Here is a 19212-nt window from a genome sequence, read left to right as displayed (position 1 = left end):
GTATAATTTAAAAGTGCTCTTTCATGTACCTTTAGGTGGAGGCAGTTCTACACCTTTTCCCGCACAGATTAATTGGCAAATCGATTTTATTCAAAGCAGAATAAAAGGAAAGCAAAGCAAAGTGGAAAAGTGAAAGAAAAAAACCGGAATGGTAGAACTGGAGCAGCTGAACCCAAGAGATTTAGGGATTTACAAAACGGGACTGACAGAAATTATCAACTGTTGTTGTAAACTGCTTGTTCTGGCTTGAATGCCATTTGCTTAATATAGACCAAGTGAATAACTATAGAACTGTCTGCCTCACAAGATGATATACCTTTAGCAGGAGGTGCTTCTACTCGTTTAGGGACAGGAACACGCACTTCCTCTTCAGGTACCGGTTTCTTGGGCACTTTGATTGAAACAATACAGAAATACTTTTGAGCTTGGGGTTCCATTTTGGCACAAAGCAGAGAAGAATAGCCTCAAACCCACCAAAAGACAGACATAAAGACCACTTGAAAAGACCAGGAAGATGCTTTCTCGGCGCATTGTATTTAAAAGCATACACACACACAAGGACACAATGTTTGTTACATGAATTTGTACATGTTAAATCCCAAAGTGATGTACCTTTAGCTGGTGGAGCTTCTTTCCTTTTGGGCACGGGAACTTTTTCCTCAGGGACAGGTTTCTTTGGCACTTCAGGCACTTTAGAGATAAGGTTTGAGATGACTGAGGACTAATATGTTATGGCACATTAAACAACACAAACAAGGCCAGTTTGGTATAGTGAGTAAGGTGCTGGTCTAGAAACCGGGAGACTTGGGAGTTCTAGTCCCTCCTTAGGCATGAAAACCAGCTGGATGACTTTGGGCCAGTCCCTCTCTTTCTCAGCCCAACCACCTCACATGGTTATTGTTTTGGGGAAAATAGAAAGAGGAAAGTAGTATATGGTATGTTTGCCACCTCAAGTTATTTATCAAAATACTAGTAGTCCTTGACTTACAACAGTTCATTTAGTGACCATTCAAAGTTACAACAGCACTGAAAAAAGTGACTTATGACCCTTTTCACAGTTATGAACTTTCTGGCATCCCCATGATCATGTGATCAAAATTCAGATACTTGGCAACTGGTTCATACTTATGACCGTTGATGTGTCCCGAGGTCATGTGATCACCTTTTGCAACCTTCTCACAAGCAAAGTCAATGGGGAAGCCAGATTCACTTAACAACCAAGTTACTAACTTATCAACTGAAGTGATTCATTTAACAATAGTGGCAAGAAAAGTTGTAAAATGGGGCACTTAAATGTCTCACAGACATTTTGGGCTCAATTGTGGTTGTAAATCGAGGACTGCTGGTAATAAAGGTGGAAGATAAATACATAAATAAAAAATAAATAAAAAGGATACAACTACATTGGATGCTACTACATATAAAAATAGATCTACAATAATTCTCCATCCACTTAGCAAATGTCTTTACAGCTCTTAAGAACTTATGAAAAGGAAAACAAAGATGAGGAAAATATGACATACCTTTGGCTGGAGGAGCTTCCTTTTTCTTAGGAACAGGCACAGGTTTCTTTTTCTCAGGCACGAGTTTCTTGGGAACTTCGGGCACTTTAAAGATAGAATTATACTTAAAAGTTTAGACTCAGAGGAAGACGTGGCCATCCACAAAGTCAAGATGTTAACTATGGCTGTACAATCAAAGCTTCACTCCTTTTTATGTGTCGCAGATACCATGCATTTAAAAAGGAGGGAGGGGATGGGCTTCAATCACGCTGTAATGATTATTATCTTGACTTTTTTGGTTTCTTTCTGTAATGCCCCTGGTAACATAGTGCAAACACTGGTGAAGCCATACATTAGATCAGAGAAGTTTCTTATGTCTTCCTTGATATAATACTTCATGCCATATTGTTCAGCAGAGTCCCCACTCTTCTGAAGAGCTTTCGGGGGACTGAATTTTTCCATACAATTCCACTAACTGGTATCTGAATGGCTCTGATAAGCAGAATACACACGAGTAGATTCCTTCTTTCTCCTTGGAATCTATTATCTCAGTTTACTTCTAAATTGCTCCCTCCCCCCATCAGAGTGATGGATTCAAAGCCCTTTCTGCTACTTTCTAGGGTATATGCAGGGCCCCAAAATATTCTTTGAAATAAATAAGATGACCAGGCCTTGTAGAATGCTATCTTCCCAGTAAACAAAAAACCACTTCAAAATACATTTAAAATTACACTCAAGTGAAGCATGATGCTTGGACAGGGTCAAAAGTGTCTTCAGGCTTTATGTTAAGGATCTGACTAGCACCCTCTATTTTGGGAGATTCACTGAATTCACTGGAACTACTGTAAGAACTAAAGGGAAAGGTTCTCCTGTCAGTCGTGTCCAATGGGCATGTGCTCATCTCCATTTCTTGGGCAGATAAATATAAAATTGCACTAATATATTTCAAGATTTTTAGACAGAGCAGGCTTGTTTAGTAGGCTCTGTTTCCAACTAGGAGAAGTTTGGATATAAGTAGAATAATTTTGGACAAATAAGATAGCACCTAAAGTTAAACAGGTTAAATATTTTTGGAATATTCCCTAGTTCAAACTTTCCTATTTGCAGTTTATATCGGAAAACCATATATGAATTTCAAATTTCAGTTAGGAAGATGAATTTTTAATTTTTAATTAATTTTGATTTAAAATTAATGATAAATCTGAATAAATATAAAAATCTGAGACAAGAGAAAATTCATAAAATATACATTGCCATTGCCATTGCTTTTAAAAGCTGATTTTTACCTTTATGTGGAGGAGGTAGAGGAATTTCTTCCTCTTCTTCATACTCAGGAACCTCTTCATAATGAGGTACCACTTCTACCTCTTCTTCCTCATGAGTTACTTCCTCTTCGTATCGTGAGACTTCCTCCCCATATCTTGAGACTTCTTCCTCATATCGCGAGACTTCCTTCTCGTATTGCGACACTTCCTCCTCATATCGTTCCTCTTCTTCATATTTAGGGACTTCTTCCTCTTCATATTGGGGAACTTCTTCCTCTTCTTCATACTCAGGAGCCTCTTCTTCATATTGAGGAACTTTCACATGGACCACTTCTTTTTTAATAACAGTCTTACGAACTTCAGGAACTTTAAAAAATATGAATTTTTGAGAGTTTTAGTTATACACACAATCAACAAGGTAAGCATTCATCAAAAGAATACTCAACTAATCATAAGTGCTAGAATAACATATGACAATACACAACAGACCAAGGACACATATTTATATCTTAAATATACCTTTAGCAGGAGGTTTCTTCATTTTTGCAGTAATTGATATAGGCATTTTTTCTTTTCTGATAGCTCTCTCAGGCTCTTCAGGAACTTTAAAGATATAGTACATTAACATATAAGAGCTGAAAAAGCTTTAAGAACAGCAAGACAGCAACATATATTTCTGTTGCCATAGAAAATATACACATATTTGATTAAAGAAGATATTTGACTTTACTGTAGTTTCATCTCTTTTATTTACATTATTTCTTGAACAGTGCTTGCTCCTGGATTAAAAGGAGATGTGAAATTTTATGTTTGATATGTTAATGCATTTTTTTTAAAAAAGTATGCATTTTTCAAATTTCATCATCAAGAATTTTTGTCAGTTACAGCCAAAGACTTTTAAATATTTTTCCACTTCTGATTTGCCACTGTTTTGTCGATGAATAGCACTGAAGATAAGTCAAAGATTTGTTTTGATAATCGGTAGAGACGATTTCTCTACACAATTTTTCCAGAGAGTATCCAAGATTAATAAAAAACAAACAAACTTTTCAGCCCATTCAGAAGACTATCTATCTATCTATCTATCTATCTATCTATCTATCTATCTATCTATCATCTATCTATTCTTTATTATTTCTAAACTTTCCACCTTGCCAAAACAACTACCGCCTAGTTGTTAAATCTGTGCTGAAACTTTTGAATATCTGTTGGCCTTTTCTATAAGCTTCCTAAATGCTGCTTCCATAATATTTTTCCTATTCCAAGTCATTTTACTTAGATGGAGCTTTCAGTATAGGAAATAGAACAACTCAAGCAGTTATCCAAATAAAAAAATTGAAAAGAAAAAAAGCCAATTTTTTTTAATGCTGTGCAAAATTTATCTTCTTAGATTGTTAACCTCTGTATTAGATTGTTAACCGTTGTATTCAAAGAAGAAAAATCAAGCTATCAAATACGATTATTTATTCTTTAGGCCATTAAATCTTCCTTACTATTAAGAATCAGAACCCTCGCTGATTCATTATATTTAAAAATTTAATAAATTTTTATTAAAATGTTATGTGGTAAATTTCGTACCACAATTATATATCCGTAAGATTTCTATTGGAGATAGCAACAGACTGGGAGGCTTCGTTCTCTCAGAGATAATATTTTTATAAATAAATGATAAATATTCATTTTCTTAACATATATTAAATGGCAGTGACAAATTATCATTCAGTTGCTAAGTTTCTGGCCCCTATGCTTTTCCTCATTAATATCATACCTGCATATGAAACTTCCTCCTCTGTATGAAGAGAAACAGAGACTTCCTCTGCATAACCCCAGTGCTCTTCTATGGCTGTTATTAAAGACATAGTATTTCACTTTAGAATACCACACAAGAAGTATCATTTAAAGCAATAAGAATTCCAGTGAGACGGTTGGAACTATTTGAGACTTCCTTTTAGAAATTAAACAGAAAGACAGAAAAATAGGCCTTGCCCATTCTCCTCATAGGATTTTAGAAGAAAGCTATTTTTTTTATTTGAGAATTCATAAGAAATGTCTTCTTATATGTATGAATTTTTGTTTTGTATGAAGATCATATACCTTTTTCTGGTGGAGCTACTTTTCTTTTGGGGATAACCATAGATACTTTTTCTTCTGATACAAGATGCTTTGGAACTTCTGGCACTTCTGGCAGTTGAAAGAAAGTAATAAGAAAACCATGCCATGAACTTATGCTCTTCTCTATAAATTATTGATGCTAGTAATGATATAAATGGAATAATGGACAAAAACGTCCAGACAATGACCAAATTGCTAAACAAGACAATTGACAATTCTTCTGAAAATGTCATCAGCCCAATAACATAGTATTTAACAGATTTACACTGAACAGATACTAAAAACTCCATATTACACCTATATCACTTACAGAACACAGAACAATGATTTGGTTTTAAAATTATCTTAAGATGAAGCTGTTTTTTTTTACAATACTGATTTAGTAGTAGAAATAGTATTTATTAATCATAATAAAGCATACCAAAAGGAAAACAGATAACTCCCTGCAAAAACTTATATCAATAGCAAATAATTGCAAGATGTTGATCCAGACAACACTTTTCAACAAAGGCAAGAACATAAGAGACACAAACAAAGCTAATGATACTTAAGAAGACTGCTAAAATACATTATTTCTATAATAACAAAAAGGAAATCCAAAATGCAACGAAGAGTTCAGTAGTCTTTACAGTACAATTTAGTGTCCTACAGATATGTTAATTTCAACTTTTATTGGCTGCTCTGGCTAGGAATTATGGAAGTGGAAACCAATATATCTGGAAACAATGTTCCCACCTTAGTTATCAAATCCATTCATTCTGTTGATTAGAACTAGCTGACATCTAATAATAACTGTTAAAGTTAATTTGTACTATCATCCTGAATGTTAGCTAATCAGTTAACTTATGTCAAGTCATATGACTTCCATAATGCTAAAACCTTAATATAGGGGCCTTTTGTGGGAAATATCTAGTCTTATAATTTAACTATTTTTATTTCATTTGAATGACAAAATCGATCTACAAATAAATGGCCCTTTACTCTTGGATCAACTGCTTTGAAATGTAATATCTATAATGTATAGTTTCTCCTTACAAATTAACAAATTTGATTAGTTTACTTATTAAAACTACAGTCATAAAAAGTAAAACAGATATATAATACAAAATCGGGAACTGAAATTTATTTATATACAAATTAACCTAATATTCTTTGTTTGTTGAGAGCAAACCATTTTTGCAAATGTTAGGCAAGTTGGAATGTATCTTTCTTGGAAGCAGCTAGCTCCCAACTTCTGTAATTACCTGATTGATATAAAAAAACTTTCTACAGAATCAAACAAGTATTATACCTTTAGGTGGTGGTGGCGCTACCTCTTTCTTAGGTTTTGGAACACGGACTTCCTCTTCTGGGACAACTTTCTTTGGCACAACTGGCATTTAAAACATATTTTTTAAAGTTGATTTGAATTATATGTGATAAGACTCGGTCAAAGTTACAAAAATACACTGTTATTAATTACAAACATGATTAAAAATATGAAGGTAACCAAGACTGAACATCAAATAGGAAACCAGGTCTATTCAACATAGTTAGAGGAACAATACTGCCTACTTAGGCAAGCCTACTAAGATATTTTGCTTCCCTACTTTCTTTGTATAAAAAGTCCTCCTTCTATTAGTTATATCACAAAGTGCTTTTGAAAGCTCCCTAAGTTTTAAAAGTAGTTTGTTGTTTTTTTCTCTAAGTGGTGGTTGTTTGAGAAATGAAACCGATAGGTTCTTTGCGCTTTATTTATTAATTTCTCCTCAGCAATTTATCAACCTTGTATTGCCATCATTTAGCTGCCATTCAAAATTAAGATATAGATGCATGCTATAGAATTTAAAACTTGATGTACCTTTCTTTGGTGGAGCTTCTTCCTTTTTAGAGACAGATATTTTTTCTTCAGTAACCACTTTTTTCTTGCGGATTTCTGTCACTTTAAAAAATAATGAAGATAGGTCAATTGCATGTATTTCAAGTATACATAAATATTTTAAAGTGAAATAGTCGCCTTTAGTAATCAATATTAATTTTTAAAATTTACAAAAGGAATTAGACAAGCGGTGAGGCTGAGGGTTTGTCAACATTACAGGGAGAAGACTAAAGAAGGACCAAAATAGGGTGACAATGAAGATACTATTCATAAAACAATATACCACAAGAGATAAACAAAACACATCCCTGATAATTCCTTGCTTGTTTGGTTTATTTACCTTTGGGTGGTGGAGGTTCTTTAACTTTAGGTGGAATTTTCTCTTCAGGAGGGACTTTCTTGGGCACTGAAAAATAAACATTTTACAATGTTGGAGTGATTTCAACACAATACATTTTTAAGTTGAATATATTCTGAGAACTAAGGACACACAGATTTCCTTGAAGATATATGAGGTTAGATTACATTGGAACATGTAGTTTTCATAGTCCATGAAAAAGAAATTAGTGTAAATTTAAACATCTTTCTTTCTCTTCCCACCTTTTCTTCCCACAATACATGTTAGATTTGCTGAATCTCATTTGGTTGAATAAAAAGAAGCAATAAATATTTATACCTCTTGCTGGAGGGGCTTCCACTTTCTTGGGAGGAGCAACTGGTTCTTTCTTTGGTGGTTCAGGTCTCTTCCGGACCTCTGGCACTTTAGAAAAAATATTTAGATTTAAGCAACACTTTCTAAGTACTTCCAACTGCCTCTTTAAGTTATATGGAAAGAAAGGGAGGAAATCCTTGACACAAAACATAAATCGAGGGTTCAAATTAATTCATTGATACATGAATGTACTATTCCATGGCAGCAGCAGCAAAAAAAAAAAAAAAAAAAAAAAAAGAAAGAAAGAAAAAGAAAGTGAGGTATTATATGAAATTAATACAAGACACTGGGCAGGTTCCAGTTACAACCATCTGCATAAGAAGTAGGTCCTTCTGTTCAAGGCCAGCTTCTTATCCAGTAGAGCAGTTCCACTGTTGATACAGACTGCTAACATCCCTGCATATTCCCATGTCTGCTAAATCTGTTCAGGAACTCTTCCAAACAGCACTGACATACTACTAGGGGAAGGCGGTAAAAGATTGTTTCATCCTGATGTGCCAGTTGAGTAAAACTTTGCTTAGACTACAACTAGGAGGAAATGCTGGTTCTAAGTCAAAATTGCCAAAGATATTCTACTTCTAAAATTTGAAAGTAAGTAGTTGCTACTCAAAAAAGAATCACCTTGCTAAAAGGACTATACTATAACAAAGAACACAGAGAGAGAGAGACAAAAAAAGAAACATGTCAGTTAAGCTACCTTTATATGTTAAGAAGTTAATGAGATACCTTTAACCGGTGGCACTTCTTCGGGAACAGTAATATGCACTTCCTCCTCAGCATAGTAGGTCTCCTCTGTCAATGTAAAAGTATTGCTTAGAATGTACAGTCAAATAGTTGGAATTTTACAATTAGCAAAAGGGAAAATGAATAAGAGTTACAAATTTGCTTCATTCACTGGACTGTATGTTATGTTTTTTCATGCCTGCAAATGTATTCTCCAGTAGGGCATTGACAACTCAAAGAAATAAATGCCACATATATTTAGATCTTGCAGAATTAAGAATCCATTATTTATGAGTCATGTGCATTTATGTATACTGTATGAGGGTGTGTTCACACACATTGGGCCAGTTCAGACTCTGACATGTTAAATAAGCGTCCATATCCTAGACGTCATTCGCTAACCAAGATTAAGATTCAGAAAGGTGTCTCAGAATGTCTTATATTGCATATACATGCATTCATGGGTTAATTCTTTACCAAATCCCTTACTTATAAGATTCACTAACTTAAAACATCAGCAGCAGCAACAGCAACAACAATAATAATGCTGTATTATATTTAATATATCTTGCCTCTTTGAAATAAGTGAATGTAGTGAAAGAGTAAGAAATACACCCTGGTTGTTATGGTTGGGTTAGAAAGGCTATGAACATGGAGCATAAATAAGAAATGGTAGGACCTCAGACTTGAAGAAATCACCTGAATGTATGTTATACCCTCAAGATGAGCCCTGGTGGAGCAGCAGACTAAAGCACTGTTATTAACATCAGCTGCCTGCAATTACTGCAAGTTCAAATCTCACCAGGCTCAAGGTTGACTCAGCCTTCCATCCTTTCTAAGGTAGGTAAAATGAGGACCCGGATTGTGGGGGCAATAAGTTGACTTTGTATACATATACAAAAGTATGAAGACTATTGCTTAACGCATTGTAAGCCGCCCTGAGTCTCCGGAGAAGAGCGGCATATAAATAAATAAATAAATAAAAAAGATAAGAACATGAATAGCCAGGAGACATGCCAAAGGAGGGCAAATGGAACAGAGGAACTGAAGTCTCCTTCTGTTGTATTTGATGAATTGTATTTGCAAAGATTTCCCTGTTCTTTGTCTTACATTACTAAAAGGAAGACATTTATATATAATACTATATTTCCATATTACATTTATTTAAGAATAATAAAAGCCCTTTCAGATGAAATGTTGCTATGAATTAGCATACAAGTGGTGCAGGACACTATTACCATCTCCTGATATCTGTATGTATAGCAAAACAGAATGACTACATAAAGGAAGGAAGTCTTATTATATAGAGATGTACTAAAGGCAATAACTACACCATTTGGAATCAGATGAGCATGTAGAATTTGAAGCATCAAGGCTGCTCTACAAATGCATTGCTTTACATATGTATGTATCCATATGAGGAAAGCAAGATTCAAGACAACAATATCTTTTAAACAGACTTTAAGAATGCTTTAGAAGCTGATGTGATCCTTACATCAAAAATCCATCCAGATCAAAATAAGGAAGAAGATGCAGATATTCTTAAACACATTGTTTAAAGTTCTCTTTGTAATCAAACTATTCGCTTGACTGACACAAACATTAGTGGATTTGATTAATTTGATTAGTGAATGGATTTAATTTAAAGATGGCATAAATGTTGTAATAGCAGTTATGCTACTGCTGGAAATATGACAATTATTTTGCTTTTTAAATAGTAGAATACCTGTTACTTCTGAAATTTCCTCCTCTTCCTTGTAAGAGACTTCTTCTTCCCTGTAAGAAGAAATGGGGAGTTCTTCTTCTTCTTCCACTTCTTCTTCTTCCTCTACTTCTTCTTCTACTTCTTCTTCCCATTTCTCCACTGTGAAGATTTAAATGATGAGTTTAATATTATTATGGAATAGGCTACTACATTATATTTCCACTCTTGTTAGGAAAATATATTAATATTCAAAAGAAACATCAATTGGATTGAGCAGACAGAAATCTACAAATCCATGTTTGAACGAAAATCATTTTTGTAAATATGAATAAATGAACATCAAATTTAATATGAGTGCCTTGACTCAGTTTGGGAAAACTTAAAGAGTTTTAGAGATAGAGATTTATAGAATCTCATAGTAATGGCATCATTTGATACATTTTTTTCTGAAAAAAGTGGGATTGGAGTTTTTGCTTATGGCACATAGCTATAAATCAAATATCCAATATCCTAATAATCATTTTGATTAAGGATAATTAGCCATAAACAAAAACTCCAATCCTGCCTTTTTCAGGGAACAAGTAACATATGATGACAGTATTAAGAGATTCCAAAATTAGGAGTGCTTCCGGTGGCTCCGCAGACGTCGAGGACGGTCTCCATAGACCGCCAGCCACCCGATCTGTAAAAACCGCCCTGACAGCGCTAAACAGCTGTCCGGCGGTTTGAAAAAACTCTCCTTCGGGCAAAGAAGGAGAGGAGAGCCGGAGGGGGTGGGTAGAGCTCCCCGATAGTCACTGGATTAACTCCAGGGACTCGGAGGGTGAGAGCTCCCCAGTTCACCCCTCCCATCGCTCCGGATCGCTGGTGCCTCTGTCTTCAGAGCAAGACGTCTGCGTCCAATTCTGCCGGCAAACAGTGAGTTTTAATGATTTTCAACAAGGCAGACAGAGCGGAAGCAAGAGTGCAAGCTTTTTAAGAGAAACAGAACTTAACTCTGTGATTACATTGTTGCAAACGGAGCTCTCTGGAGCTGGAGGCTGGGAGGAAGCCTTTGTTATGGGCGGAAGGGAAAGTGAAAGTTAAAAGGAAACTGCTTGTTAATAGCCCTCTGCCTGAAGAGAAAACTACTGGGCTTTGAGTATAGTTTGAAGAGAGGATTGTTTATTTTGGAAAAACTTTTGAATATACTTTCTAAGACTGTTTACAAGATTTTCTGGCTGTAAAAGGAAAACTTTTTTTTAAATAAAATGGCTGCTAAACAACTAAAGCCACCAACTTCTAAAGGGGGAGGAGGTTCCCCTGTAGTGACTCAAAAACAACAACTTCCGGCTGATACACAGTCACAAGACCTTAAAGAATTTATAATGGGTGCCCTGAATAATCAGACAGAAATGATGAAAGGATTTTCAGAGGAGTTAAAGAAACTTACAAGTGTGGTGGAGGAAAAACATGATGAAATAAGAGATGACATTGTCTTTGCAGTTTCAGGACTGGCTACTCATATGTTAAAGATTGAGGAGAGAGTGCGGGAAATTGATGATGCTAATTTGGAGATTGCAACTAAACTGGGAGAGGTTATGATACAGACAGAGAAAGTGGATGACGAGATGGTTATGTTACAGTACAGGTCAATGGAATTTGCCCTGAGGCTGAGAGGTTTGAAAGAAAAGAGTGGTGAAAATTTAAAAGATGTTTGTTCCAATGCTTTAGCAGAGCTGATTCCAGAAAGGCCAGCAGATGTGGCAATTCAAATGGACAAAATTTACAGGGTCAACTCCTGGCTGGCAAAACAAAAGCAGCTACCAAGAGATGTGGTGATCTATTTTACAACAAGGAGAGTTAGAAATGATATTTTGCAAGCGTCTTACAGAAATAAGATTAAAGTGGAAGGACAAGAGCTGGTGATCCTGAAAGAGCTTCCTCCTAAAATGTTAAGAGATAGAAAGCAGTTTGGCTTTTTGGTGAACGAACTAAGAAACCAGCAAATTCAGTACAGATGGGATGTCCCATTTGGGATAATAGTGCCATACGCTGGGCAAAGACATCGCTTAAACACAGTTGGAAAAGCAAAAGATTTTTATGCCAATGTTTTAAAGGCTGGAAGGCCACCCTCACCAGGGGGTGCTAGAAAGCAATTGGAAATTACTCAACAAGAGAAAGATGGAGGGCAACCACAAACCTATGCTCAAGTATTAGCTGGAGGAGCTATTCTGGAAGAAGATCCATTACTGACTGGGGGTTCACCACCAACTTTGGAGTCATTAACGATGATTCAGCTGCCAAAAGATCAACGACAAGAGCTTCTTATTATGGAAAGGGGGGCAATGTATTTGAAATCTTTAGATACACTGAGAGAAGAAGGTATAATTTATACATGGTTTCAGTATGGTCAACTTCAAGCTAGATGGAAGGAAGATCAAAAAACTGGCTTTGTGCAAAATGAGGAGAATTTGGTAAAACAAATTAGAGATCAAAAACAAATGCATATTAAAAGGTTGTATAATGCTTTATTGGAAATAGATTCTGAGACAGAATTGGTTAAAGACTGTATGATTAAATGGGCACAAAATTTTCAAGAGCCAGTAATGATGGAAACTTGGGAAAAGATTTGGATTAGAAATGTGAAGTTTACACAAGCACAAAATTTAAGAGAAAACTTTTATAAAATGTTTTATAGATGGCATTTAGATCCTAAAAAATTATCATGTATGTATTCTAATGTGCAAGCTAAATGTTGGAGATGTGACTGTGATGATGCAACTTATTATCATATATGGTGGACTTGTAGAAAAATCAAAGCATTTTGGATAAAGATTTGGTGGGTGATGCAGAATATTCTTAAAAAGAGACTGAAATTTACTCCACAGTTGTTCTTATTGGGTATAACTACGGACTGTACAGTTGCAGAGACTAAATTGATTTTGAACTTGATAACAGCAGCAAGATTGTTGGTAGCACAATACTGGAAGAAGGACTTTTTGCCTACTATTGGTGAATGGATACTGAAAGTAACTAATTTAGCTGAAATGTCTAAAATTTCAGCATATCTGAAGGATCACACACAAGAAAGGTACATACAGGACTGGAGAAGATGGATTGATTATATACAAAATAAGTATCAGACCAAAAAATATCAAATAGCTTATGAATGATTTTTTTTATTTGTATAAGCGTTATATAAGTGACATTAGAAGTATTATGTTTAAGAAATGGGATTTTATATATGGGGGGTTAAGAATTTTTTTTTTAGGGATGTTAGTTTAATGATTGGTTATGCAATTTAGATTATTGTTAGAGATCAATAGAAATACCTTGTGTTCTGCTCTGGGAAGTCGGGGAGGGGGCGGGGGGGTTGTGGGGGGTGATGGGGGGTTGTGGGGAAAATATGTTTGTTTTTTAAAACTTTTTCAATAAAAAAAAAAAAAAAAAAAAAAAGAGATTCCAAAATTAGGAAAAATTCTCTCCCTCCCCCCCTATCTATCTATCTATCTATCTATCTATCTATCTATCTATCTATATCAAAACAGAACAGAACAGAATAGAATTCTTTATTGGCCAAGTGTGATTGGACACACAAGGGCTTTGTCTATCTATCATATATCTTTATGATAGAATGATACATTGATAATAAAATATATAAAAAATAGAGTCATAATAAAAGATAGACGAATCTATCAACTATCTTTCAATAGTAGAACATTTCTAGTCTTGTAAACATAATAAAAAGTTTTTTAAAAAACTAGTACCCATATCCAGATAAGATCCTCCATCTTCTTAAACACTTGAGAAAGATTACGGAGAATCATTTTCACACCTTTGTAGAGCCGCATAAATTTTCTGTTAGTGTTTACATAAGCAGTCAGATTTTGGATTTTCACTTTCTGCTCATGGTTTCTCAGATCCAAAGACCTCTCCCACCAAAGCACACAGAGTACACATATAACAGAGCACAAACATATTCACACAAAAATGTAGAGATGTGTCAGAACATTTTAATGGGGATGGGGTGGATTATGTTCGGATAAAGTCATGGAACAAAACTGGAGAAAATGTTACTTTCTGCAAGGATCTTGGTCATATACAAGGGTATTCCAATGATACACAAATCCAAAACAGAAACAAACCATTTAGGTTAAAAGAAACAGAGAAAACCAGAACAAGCAGGCAGTTATTTAGTTACAGAAGTGTCCAGAAAAGTGAAGAAAATAGATCATATTTCCAATTATTTGTAAAGATACCTTTAGGTAAAGGAGCTTCCATTCTTTTAGAAATGGTAACAGATACTGTTTCTTCAGAAACAAAGCTTTTCTCTTCTACAACAGCCCTCTTAGGCATCCCAGGCACTTTAAAAGACATTAAATGTGCACAGATTTAACTGGAATTCATACATTCCTGGCAGATGACTGCAACTATTTTCAGTATTTATTGAAGAGTTTAAAGTGAGAAGTGAACTGAACAGTACTTTTGAATATGAAATGTACAAATAAAAGCTAAGCAGCAGTACAAAATGAATACAAATAAAGCCCATCTCCCCACCTCCCATTATCTACGCAACAATGTCTTCATGAGGTACTAGCAATAAGCATGATACAAAGTGCAAAACATGGAACACACACAATGAGAAAAGACACTCTTTGATACGATCGGGTTAATCCAACTATATCCCAAGATATACCTTTAGCTGGAGGGGGTTCAACTCTTTTGGGCACAGCAACGGTTACTTTTTCCTCAACAATTACTTCCTTTGGCACCTTGGGCACTTTAAAGAGATGATTGAGTCTCGTTTAAGAATTTTCAGTGGTAACAGAAGTGCAATTAGTACATATAAAATAGAAAATTACATAACAATTGAACTGTGAGGTAAAACCCAGATATTTTTTCTTCTTTTTTAAATTTTATTTTCTCCTAAAGGAAGGCACCATACCTTTCTCTGGAGGAATTTCTTTTTTACGGAGTCGAGGTACTTTTTCCTCCGGAATTGCTTTCTTGGGCTCCTCAGGTACTATTAAAAGAAGCACATAGAAGGAATATGTAGAATCTTCAAAACATAATTATGATGTACCCTAACCCTGAACAATTACTGTATAAACAAACTTGAGCATCGGACTCAAGTGAATTGTGGTGTGACTCAGGGATGAAATGCTCCCGGTTCGGACCGGATTGCCCGATCCGGTAGCGATGGTGGCGGGTGGTTCGGAGAACCGGTAGCAAAAATTCCTGCACCCCCCCCACCATGCCCAGCTGAGCCGCGTGATCATCAGAGGCTTTTTAAAAAACTTTTAAAAGCATTTTTTCTACAACCTCTTCCGACGAAAAAATGCTTTTAAAAGTAAAAAAAAAAGCCTCTGATGATTGCGCGGCTCAGCTGGGATCGTCAGAGGCTTTTCAAAGCATTTTTTTCTGCAACCTCTTGGCCGAAGAGGTGGTAAAAAAAATGCTTTGAAAAGTCTCTGACGATCCCAGCTGAGTTGCCTGATCGTCAAAGAGGCATTTTTTAAAAAGCTTCTCTGACGATCCCAGCTGAGTTGCCTGATTGTCAGAGGCTTTTCAAAGCATTAGAAAAAATGCTTTGAAAAGTAAAAAAAAAAAAAAAAGTTGGCCACTCCCACCCAGTCATATTACCCCCCCACCAAGCCACGCCCACAGAACCGGCAGTAACAAATTTTACATTTCACGCCTGGTGTGACTGAACACCCATACAGTTAAGGTAAAAATACAAAGAGATCATTAAAGGAAATTGCTTTCTCTTACCTTTAGCAGGAGGAACCTCTTTTTTCTTCAGAATGGTAACTTTTTCTTCTGGAACAACTTTCTTAGGTACCTCTGGCACTTTAAAACAGATTTTAAAACATAAAAATGTAATATAATTTTTTAAAAAGTTGTGAGCTTGCCAAGTATAATACTGTGAATGGATTCTTAATTAAATCACAGCCAAATGGAGAAACCTCATCTACTATGCCTTTTCTATAAGAAGTTAATAAGTAGCTCATCCCATCTCTGATACCTATAATAGTATTTGGATATACCATGAGTGCCTTCTGACATATTTAGTGCACCTACTGGTAGTTCCAGCTTCTGGTGTCTAAGTAAAAAAATAACAGTTTACGAAGACAACTAACTAACTATATAAAAGACAATATTGCATGGATGATACAGTGCAAAAAACAACTGTAACACAGTAGCACTACCAGTTGAGGGATCATAGATCAGTTCTGAATATGTGCCATAGGATAAATGTCTGAACCAATAAAATATACCAATATAATATATATATTTAAATTCTGTTACATACCTTTAGCAGGTGGTTCGACTTTTTTAGGAATGGGAACAGGCACTTTTTCCTCTGGTACTGGTTTTGGCACTTCAGGCACTTCAAAGATATTAAAAACAAAAGTGAGAAATCCATAGATCAACAATTTTCAATGGTTAATCATTTAGCAATAGCACTTAGACTTATATACCGCTTCACAGTGCTTTACAGCCCTCTCAATTTCCATAATAAAATGAAAGAAAATATGGCAATTCTGAAAGAGATGCTTCCAGTCCAGCCCAACATTCAGATGGTCCTCAGTTTAAGATTCCTGATTTCCATCAATAAGCAAAAATGTCCATACTAGCACCAACAGCAAAACACAGAAAATAACTAATGATGATCAACCCCCCCCCCGCCCCCAAGCATCAAAGGAGAGCGATAAAAACCATAAGGGACGTTAATGCTACTTAAAATTTCAAATTAAATACCTTTAGCTGGTGGTGGTACTTCTTTCTTGGGGACTGCAACAGGTTTCCTTTTTTCTGGAACAGGTTTCTTAGGTACCTCAGGAACTGTCAATGGTCAGTTTAAACAGGAGAATGTTAGTATTTTGGCATGTTTATTAGAGGAGTGGTGGTGGTGGTGGAAGATGTTGGACAGTCAACAATTGCTCCAACACACTCAAACAAGTAGAACTGAGTTGTAAAACGTACGTATGTTATTTAATCTTCTGTATTATTAGAAAATACTGTTCTGATAGGATGCAGTCCCCAACTGTGTCAAATCCCATTGATTTTTGAGCCTATAATGAGACTACTTCAATAAATCCTAATCCCCTTAATACAACAGGGTATATAACCTTTCCTCCTTTTGTGTTAAAAAGCAAAACTCAGTAAATTATTCTACCCTTTACTGAAGTATGTCTGAAATAAACACACACACACATGCACACATAGGGAGTCCTTGACTTACAATCACAACTGAGCCTAACATTTCTGTTGCTAAGTTGTTTAGTGAATTTTGCCCCACTTTACGATCTTTCTTGCTACAATTGTTACGTGAATTACTGTAGTTGTTAAGTTAGTAACACGGTTGCTAAGTCCATCTGGTATCCCCATTGACTTTGTTTGTTAGAAGGTCACAAAAGGTGATCACATGACTCTGAGACAATGCAATCATCATAAATATGAGTCAATTGCCAAGTGTCGTGACCATAGAGATGCTACAAGAGCCATAAGTGTGAAAAATAATCATAAATCACATTTTTAGTGCCTCTGTAACTTCGAACAGTCATTAAATGAACTGTTGTAAGTTCATTTAGTGTTGTAAGATTACCTGTATGCAAACATATATATGCATATATAAACAATGTATGGATAGATACATTTTGTAAAGAGTAAAAGCAAGCAAGCTTTCTGCCAGTTTATATACCTTTAGCTGGAGGAGCCTCCACTTTTTCAGGAGGGGCAGGTTTTTTCTTTTCTGGGACTGGCTTCTTGGGCACCTCAGGCACTTTAAAAACACGTAATATAGAAGTTTAGAAATGTGCTCACGATTTATCCATTCTAATGAAATATTGTTCAACATTGGCAGTAACGTTTTCTTTTAAAAAGCACCTATTATTCCAACAAAGAAACACGAAAGATCAAATCAAATGTACAGTTCTATTGACAGAAAGGCTGTCTATTACAGCAAAAAGATATTAAGTTTATTGTACTAATCAATATCTCATTATTATTAATTCACCTTTAGCTGGCGGAGGTACTACTTTCTTAGGAACAGCCACAGGAACCTTTTCTTCTGGTTTCTTAGGGACCCCTGGAACTAGATAGTAGTAATATTGAGTTTAATCAGATAAAAATCAAGATTTTTCTCATAGACTAAACTAAACACTAACATTATATTTGAAAAACATTGTATAGTTGCTAATTTCTTTATATGTGAAATATAGATGCTCAGAGACCTGGGAAAAGACTGACAAGAATATGAAATAACAAGTAGAGAGATGCAACAATCAAGTTTTTGATAGCTTGAAAGCAAATTAGTTCTTCTTGGCCTATGGTCAAGGGATCAGTGACATCAAAATAAAATAACTTTTTTTCAAATTGTCAACATCTCAAAAAAATTACCATATCTCTCAGAATTTCACTTTTCTTCTTCAAAATCTAAAAGATTCTATGTATGAATATTAATACTGCAGAAGATTTAGCAATTTCAAAATATTTGCATTTATTAAACAGTGTTATTTTTTTATTCTGCTGTGGAATAATATATACACCATTAGGGGAAATGCATGCTGTGATGCCCATAGACATCACGTTGCCGAGCTTGGTTTTTAAGTGATTCTCAGAAGTTTTTAATGATGATGTCATGACCTTCTTAAAATTAAAAAAATGGATATTGCTTTAAAAAAATCTACCTTTAGGTGGTGGAACCTCAGGAACTTCTACATAGACCCTTTCTTCTTCATACTCATCTGGTTCTTTAAAGGAAAATGGGAAAATTAAAAGGTTGACTTTACCCTACTCTCTACATACAATTAAAAATACCCAAGATCAATTTACATAGCCAGTTAGCAAAAGAATGAGATAGAACTGTTCCTGCTATCTCTGTTCTCCAATGGTCAATTATGTTTCTGATCTTGAGCACATACCCTCTGTCTTATAGCTGATTCAACACAGTGATGAAATTTACTAGTCTAAAAATTATTTGTCATCTGTGTAGCTCTCAAGATATTTTTAAAAGGGTAGACAGAAATAACTGCAAAGAGCATGTTTAGAACAGTTAAGAAATTATATGAAATAATATATTACTGCACTGGATAATGCTAGGTTAAAATAAAATATATCAGATTTACCTTCAGTTGGATATTCAACGTAGAAGCCTTCATGCTCATATTCTTCTGGTTCTTTAAAGAGAATAATCACGTTTAAAAGATGTATTTACACTATTTTCAACACTATTGAAATGATCCGTAAGATAAAACAGAGATATTAAATAAAACCCAGAACCTGCTCTGACTATCCAGAGAGATATTTATGTTCCTAAAGTTATAAAGGATAAATGTCTTGAGCATTTC

At 35.1% G+C, this 19212-nt stretch overlaps 1 protein-coding gene across 2 annotated transcripts in view; it reads right to left on the bottom strand.

The window, feature by feature from the left end:
* TTN (titin) overlaps positions 1-19212 on the bottom strand; it is a 319867-nt gene that overhangs the window by 172356 nt on the left and 128299 nt on the right. For both annotated transcript variants that reach the window (XM_070957152.1, XM_070957229.1), the window contains 23 exons: positions 18991-19041; positions 18553-18615; positions 17880-17957; positions 17565-17645; positions 16622-16705; positions 16173-16250; positions 15632-15709; positions 14805-14882; positions 14556-14639; positions 14119-14223; positions 9899-10036; positions 8176-8241; positions 7414-7497; positions 7078-7143; positions 6720-6800; positions 6171-6251; positions 4862-4948; positions 4536-4610; positions 3287-3370; positions 2789-3133; positions 1524-1607; positions 613-690; positions 317-391 (listed from right to left, as the gene is read on the bottom strand). In XM_070957152.1, coding sequence (XP_070813253.1) covers positions 317-391; positions 613-690; positions 1524-1607; positions 2789-3133; positions 3287-3370; positions 4536-4610; positions 4862-4948; positions 6171-6251; positions 6720-6800; positions 7078-7143; positions 7414-7497; positions 8176-8241; positions 9899-10036; positions 14119-14223; positions 14556-14639; positions 14805-14882; positions 15632-15709; positions 16173-16250; positions 16622-16705; positions 17565-17645; positions 17880-17957; positions 18553-18615; positions 18991-19041 — 2124 coding nt within the window. The remainder of the gene's footprint in view (positions 1-316; positions 392-612; positions 691-1523; positions 1608-2788; positions 3134-3286; positions 3371-4535; positions 4611-4861; positions 4949-6170; positions 6252-6719; positions 6801-7077; positions 7144-7413; positions 7498-8175; positions 8242-9898; positions 10037-14118; positions 14224-14555; positions 14640-14804; positions 14883-15631; positions 15710-16172; positions 16251-16621; positions 16706-17564; positions 17646-17879; positions 17958-18552; positions 18616-18990; positions 19042-19212) is intronic.

This window comes from Pituophis catenifer, unplaced genomic scaffold, assembly GCF_029215685.1.
Source record: "Pituophis catenifer annectens isolate HBS135680 unplaced genomic scaffold, rPitCat1.0.hap2 SCAF_1, whole genome shotgun sequence".
Lineage (NCBI taxonomy): Eukaryota > Metazoa > Chordata > Lepidosauria > Squamata > Colubridae > Pituophis > Pituophis catenifer.
The sequence above is the reverse complement of the archived record's forward strand: the minus strand, read 5'-3'. Positions and strand labels throughout refer to the sequence as shown.